The sequence below is a fragment of the Phaethon lepturus genome, unplaced genomic scaffold (assembly GCF_000687285.1).
Source record: "Phaethon lepturus isolate BGI_N335 unplaced genomic scaffold, ASM68728v1 scaffold7644, whole genome shotgun sequence".
Classification (NCBI taxonomy): Eukaryota; Metazoa; Chordata; class Aves; order Phaethontiformes; family Phaethontidae; genus Phaethon; species Phaethon lepturus.
Window position 1 is genome coordinate 161,117 of NW_010533983.1, and position 6,703 is coordinate 167,819.

Here is a 6,703-nt window from a genome sequence, read left to right on the forward strand (position 1 = left end):
AAAAGCTCTAGTCAGGAGAGACGTGAATAAAATTCTAAAACCATTGTCAGTCCTTAACCGTGTTGCATAAATTATGTATAGCTGTTCAGTTAGATTATTCTAATATTGTACAGGTGACTTGTAAAGCAAGATGTGTTACGCAAAGGTTATTGTAAGGATCTGAATAAATGCAGCAGAAGGAAACCTTCTGGGAATGTCAGTTGCTCCAGAAGGTTAGGAGTCTGGGGTTTTTTAGCTAAAAAAAGGATTTAAGAGTTGAGTCGTACTGCCTCCTTGAGTTGTACTACTTTCTGAAAAAACTAGAAGGGGATAATGCATTGGGCCTTTTGGATTTCTATGAAATGCAGACAAAGGAAAAACAACCTAAAGAAAATGTCTGACAAAACTGAAGACAAATTAAGTTCATTTTGCTTATTTGTGCTGTAATATATGAATGCTAGATAAATGTGAAAAGAAGAACCAAAACCAACTGCTAAATGCTTTTAAAAAGGAGCTAAGAGCAGATGCGGAGGAAAATTAACCATAAATGTTATCTCAAAGGAGAGGACCCACTTGGAATAAGCATATATATGGCAGTTATGTCTAAAATTTGTTATGTTTCTATTGTTTTGTGAAATCTGCTCAGTCACAAGGCACCAGTAAAATGCAGCTTTATGCCTAAAGCAATATGTCAGTCCCTAACAAAAAATGTATATAATAGGCTAGAAACAAAGGCGCATTGTCTTTTTCAGTTTTAGTAATTTCTGACCTAATAATGGTTTAGAAAGGAGTTTTTATTTTTATTTTTGAAAAAAAATGGATGGAAGGATTGAGTCATTTATGACTCTCTTCAATATTAGGCTTTGTACATTATTTGTGTATAAGCTGGCAAAATGCTTTGTCTCTGCAAATCATATTTGTGTCACTAAAGCACTTTTTACAAGGCAGCTGCTTGTAAGAACCTTGAGAAAAGATCATGCTTAGCTCACAGTTTCTAAGTGCAGTATCACTGTCTAAGTGATAGTATCACTATCACTCACAAAATTGGCCATTTTGTGATTACTGTGGAAACACCAGCAAGTAGCTCACGTGACGAGTGGTCAGAAGTCAGCTGACCACCTCAAAGCTGTCTTTTCAGAGAGGAAAAGCATTTCACATTAAAATCTGTCATATAGAAAACTAATTAACAAATCCCTCAGGAAAGAATTATTGTATGGGATTTGTCTCTGAATATTCCAAGCACACAACTTTTAAGTGGCTTTATTCAAAAACTGTATTCTCTTAGATTTTCATTGTTGTGTTCACTGACCTGAAGAGCCTGAAACTGTGGTGCAAAATATAATTCTAAAACCTATTTTCTGATGAAATGAGTTTGCTGTCCTACAGCTTGGAGTCATCCCTTCGGATATAAATGCATATATGACCCCTCAGAAAATAGACTAATCGATGAAACAGACTGAAGTTGGCACTTTTATCGAAGAGTCTTTATGGAGCTAAACAGTTATTATTTAATTAATGTGTGGAAGTATTCAACTGGAACATGCCTTCATAAAAAATGATGAGAATAAATTTGTATCGTAACACGTCTGTGATCAGAGTGAGAAGTAGGGTTCAACTCGTCAAAGAAAGCTCAGGGATTGTGTGTTACATACTCTTTGAAGCCTCTGAAAGACTCTTTTATGTGACCGCGAATGCGTGTGCTACATCATCAAGTATTAATAGGGGAGAAAGACAGCAACTGTTGTCATATGACTTCTTTCTTGTCCGTAAAACCATACGTCAGCAGAAGTTGTGGGCTTTTTTTAATGTCACTTAAGGTTGGCACCTTTACTGGAATAAATAAAATGTATGAGGATAGTCATCTGTATCTGACTGAGAGCTGAATAGTGGTATGTGATTTTTACCTTTCAGCTGAATCAGATAGAGATACTAAAGTTTTTCACAGAAAGACTGTTTAGTTTCTCAGAAACCCTTTAGAGGTTTATGAACCTGATCCAAAGCCTATTGCAGTTGGGAAAATTCCTGATTGAGTTTTTGATTGGGCTGTACCAATCTTATTGATCTATTTATATAACCTTTTCATGAGTAAAAAAATTTGTCTTTTAGATGTGCAAAAACTTGAAGACTTAATTTTGAAGCTGTTAAGATTCCAGTATTTTCTGCAATGTTAAGCAGCAGATATCTTGTGCTTTGTGCAGGTAAAGGTACAAGCTCCAGTGCCCAGCCTGAAATCTATTGCAATTGTTTAACCAAAGCATCAGCATTAAGACACTGCACTCCCAGGCTGGAACTGTTGTGCAGAGATGGCTGGATGGCATTATGCATCAGCTGACAGAGTATAGGTCAGCAAAATAAGGCTTGTTTAAGAGTGATTTGTAAGCAAGAATAGAAATGTCCTTACTGACTCCAATCTCTGATGACAAATATGGGCAAGGGACTGTGGGGAAGCTGAAAGTTTTAGGGGTTGGTGACAGCAACTAGGAGAATTGTTCGGGATTTTCGGCAGATCATGGCTGTCTCTGAAGACCTTGAACCTTAATACGACCTCCAACTCCTGTTGGAGACCTCTCAGTCTCCTAGCTGCAAAGCATTAAGGGCATTACCTGTCCACACCCATCTTCTGGACGTAGCAGAGCTTAATAAAAAGTGAAGGTGAAATGTCTTTCATTATGATCTTCTTCTAAAGCTTCACCATCCTAGTCCATCCTGATGCAGTCTGTGCTATTCCAGTGCAGTAACAGGCCTTTGAGAAACGTTTCTATGATTCTGTGAAACAAGGGGGTGGAGAAATGCTGGCCTACGCTTTGCTATTGCACTAAAACAGTGATCTCACTAAAGTCATGTGGCGCTGGCCAAGTGTTCCTTTAAAATTCGGAAAAGAGAAGGGTGCTAGATCACAAGTCGCTGTGCAGGGGTGACATTGCCTTCTCAACAGGGTGGCACGGTGTGGGTGGAACTCCTCACTGAAGTGGTTACACTATTTCGTCTCCTGGAATGTGTTTATTTACAGGTAAACCATTATCTCTGCACAAAGTTGGGCTCTGGTTCGTCATTTGAGGTGAATAGTAGCCACAGATAGAAAATTCTGTGCTGGAAATGTCATTGGAAATGGTTGGGAAAGGGTATACAAGGTGAAAAAGTTTGGTAGGTTACACGCGAGCTGACTTTAAGTTGTAATGTTGAAGATGTGTAATGTGATGCCACTTGCTCCTGGGAGGCCAAGAAAGAGCTGGGGAAACCTTCATTAATATGGGCAGGAGATGCAGATCAGGGCTGTGGCTTTTTGTAGTGAAGGCACTAAGAGAGCCCAGAAGTCTGTAAAACGCTGCAGTGCACCATGTTGAAAAGCTGAGCTTGTTTCTTGGTCTTTGTCCGAGAAGGTGGTGCACATTTGGTTCAAGTATTTACTTGTTTTGAGCAGAGGTCAGGATTGAGCCACGAGTGCTGAATGAAATAAGATTTTTTAAAAGAAGAAGGACCTTAACAGGCTGTAAATATTTCTGCTTTGACTGGCAAACAATCATTAAAAGCCTTTATTAAATTTTGTGTCTGTTCTGTTCACCACTTGCCATTTCTTTTAATTCTGAAGGATTATAACTAAGAATGAATGAGTCTTCTCTAATATAGTCAGGACACAACAAATCTGTGAAAGAACTGAATTATCTTTCTCCCTCATAGGCAAATTTTTCCAATTGTTTAACAAAATGTTGTTTTGTATTGCCATGACATCAGTCTTTACGCCTGTGAATAATGAGGCTCAACATTAAGCAACTTGTTTATAAAATACAGTCATGCAGTAACAATTAGAGAGTGTTTTATGCGCTTCCCCACTAGAGTCCATACCCTCTCCTCCCACTTACTGCTCTTCCCACTGCAATGTGAAGTTATTTGTGTCTTCGGAATGAGAAAACGGATCTTGTTGGTGAAAGGGTGAAAAATTTCCTGAGTTCTGCCATATAGAAGTTGGCGTCTGTTGGTCTGTAGAACAGGATCTCTGCTGTGCTGATCCAAGAATTAGTCAGCCCTAGAGTGGAAGATGGCAGCTCACAGTACCTGAAGAAGGAGACTATCACACAAAGCTTCCCACTACAGAGAAATTGCTACATCCGTCATCATCCTTTCAACCCAGTTAATACAGTTGTATTAGCCCTGTGCTCCAGTTCCTCCCCCAGCTCCCAGCCCACCTCCTTTTTAGTGCGAAATGTGTTTGAATCTTCAAAGTAGCTACATTTCAAAATACGTTTTGCTCGGTGCCAAGAATAATCACAGTCGTCTGGGATAAAGCACATCACAAAGCCTGAAATGGATCTGCAATACTTTGGGGGGATGAAGGGTACTGGATAGATCCAGAATCTGACCAGGTTTGAGAAGCATTACAAAGTCTTTCCATTTGGTTAAAATACTTCCACATAACTAGAATAACAGGTCCTAATCATACCTTGTGATACCAGCACAGAGCTAACATGAAGAGGGTTTTCATAACTCTGAAAAGGAGACAAACAAGGTCCTGCCTTTCAAAACAGTGTTCATATGCCTTGTAGGTTGAGTTCCAGCTGCGTTGAAGAAAGTGATTAGAAATACTGGAATGGCTCTTTCTATCACTTAAAAACAAAACCAATACCCCTCAATGTAATTTTCCAACAAGATTCAGAAAAGAAATTGGTAGTCACTCACAAAATGGGTGTGATGGGTATGGGGGAATGGCAACTCAGTAGTAACCAGGGCAACTTAGCCAGGCTGTGAAAAAAAAAATCCACTGTGAGTCAGAGTATTTCCCTATCGCTGGGCTGTAGGGGAAGGTGAGGTCTTGGGGCTTTTCTCTGCAGAAGCTGTCCCACCTTCTCTAATACTTTGCACTAGCAACAACAAATGTAAGCTGTTGAGGAGTGTGGCCACCGAAGAACGTGGAGCACCTTGGTTCTGAAATGTTGTACAAAAATGGCACAGCTCCAACAGGAGAGGTGCCGTGTAACTCGGTGAGTAGGTGCTCCTCTCAGGTGTGGGGGACAGGTTCAGGTTTCTCCTGAATCATCCTTTCTTGATGAATGTCTTATAACAGAATGTATTAGTCTAAGCCAGTTACTTCATTCCTTCACAAATAGTGCTGCTCCTGGTGTTCCCTTGGATAGGCTGGGTTCAGATTCACTGGAAATGAAATTGTATTTTTCTTTTTTTGGAACTACCAGTGAATTGAAAAATCATTTATTCCCACAGCACTAATAGTAGGCGACTGTTCATGGTGACAGAAGGAGAAAGAGTTATCTAAAGGTCAAAAAGATGAGTTTGGGGAGTAAATACGTTGTTATAGCAAGTGTGACCTAGTATGATACATTTAGAGTAATTTTAGAAAAGTCTTTCTTATTCTATACTCAGTCCAAGAAATATATTTCAAGTGAGATTTAATGAACAACTTGCAGCTGGTACAGGCATCTTAAATGACACCATCTTAAAAATCATATCCAGGGGCGGGCCAAGGTTTCCAGGTGAACAAGCCCATAATGAAAAGTAGCAAATACTCTCAACTCTTCAAAGGTTGCCAAGTATATTGTGGTCTTCAATTGTAAATAACCCACCATAAGTACTCAGACAGCTGGCAGATTGTACCGTCATTAACCAGTGATCTCCAAACTGGTTTGCAAGAGGAAAAGCTGCAGGAGCAGAGTTCCCAGTGATGATATTGGCAGGTGTGGTGTATTCAATTAGAAGTTTGATGATAAGTGTCCCTTGTCATCTGTGGTGGAGGAAATATAGTGGTATAGTCTGTTATTCCAAAATGTTTAGATGTCACTGCCAAAAAAGACCTCCAACTTGAGGAGCAGGTTTTGAAAGTGAATGAGAAGATGCTTGTTGCTTTATAAAAACCCAGCTTGGTCACCAGAGGTAGGGACTGCGCAAGTATGCTGACCATTGCTGTTTTTTCACTTCTATTTTAGCTGGATGCTGAGAAGGCAAAATTAAAACTGGAAAGATGGGCTTCCCGAGATGCTGGCAGTGGGGGTGGCAGAAGTGAAGAGATGGAGTCGAGCGGGGACTGTGATGATGAGGATGGCTGTCAAGGATCCGGTGACAGGATTCACACAGCAGGTAAATACAGTTTCTATAGGCACATACAATGCTTAGAAATTTGTAGATGTCACAATTAGGTGGACAGAGCTAAGACTGGCTCTGCTTGAATTACTGCCAAAGTCTTACTAAATGCAAAGGGTTCGAATCTTAATCTGTGAAAAGCTGCAGTAAAAATAGAATGATACAGATAGTAACACAATATAATTTAACACTTGGTGTGCAGAAAAAAGACTTAAATTTAGAGTGAATAATACCTGCAATGACATCCAGATCACAGAAACACTGGAAGAGCCTTCCTAAATGATACGGGCTCTTCAAATAAATAGAAAATTAATGTCCTTATAGACTGTGCTAAGTGTTAACATAAGTATTTATTGGTTGCTTGATGACACTGAGGATGGTCCGAATAGAGTTGGCTTCCTAAAGTATATGTTCTTGAAAAAACACATGAAGTACTGTTTTTTTTCCAGTGATGAGCTGCTGGTTAAATAAAATTTCTTGATAGTCTCAGATATGCATTCTGCAATATTTATTCATAAAATTACTTGATAATGTCATCAAATGTAGAATCAGCATCAGAATCTAACTTAACTTCCACCAAATACTGGCAATTTAATACGTAGTTAAGTCCTTGCTATAGTAAGTAAATAAGAAGAAA

The 6,703-nt window shown here is 39.3% G+C and overlaps 1 protein-coding gene across 1 annotated transcript in view; it reads left to right on the plus strand.

Moving 5' to 3' along the window:
* Positions 1 to 6,063, plus strand: part of LOC104619482 (glypican-5-like) — a gene marked incomplete at both ends in the record, with an annotated part of 158,164 nt that extends 152,101 nt beyond the window's left edge. Inside the window, one exon of the mRNA XM_010285374.1 lies at positions 5,913 to 6,063. Coding sequence (XP_010283676.1) covers positions 5,913 to 6,063 — 151 coding nt within the window. The remainder of the gene's footprint in view (positions 1 to 5,912) is intronic.
* Positions 6,064 to 6,703: the final 640 nt, after the last annotated feature.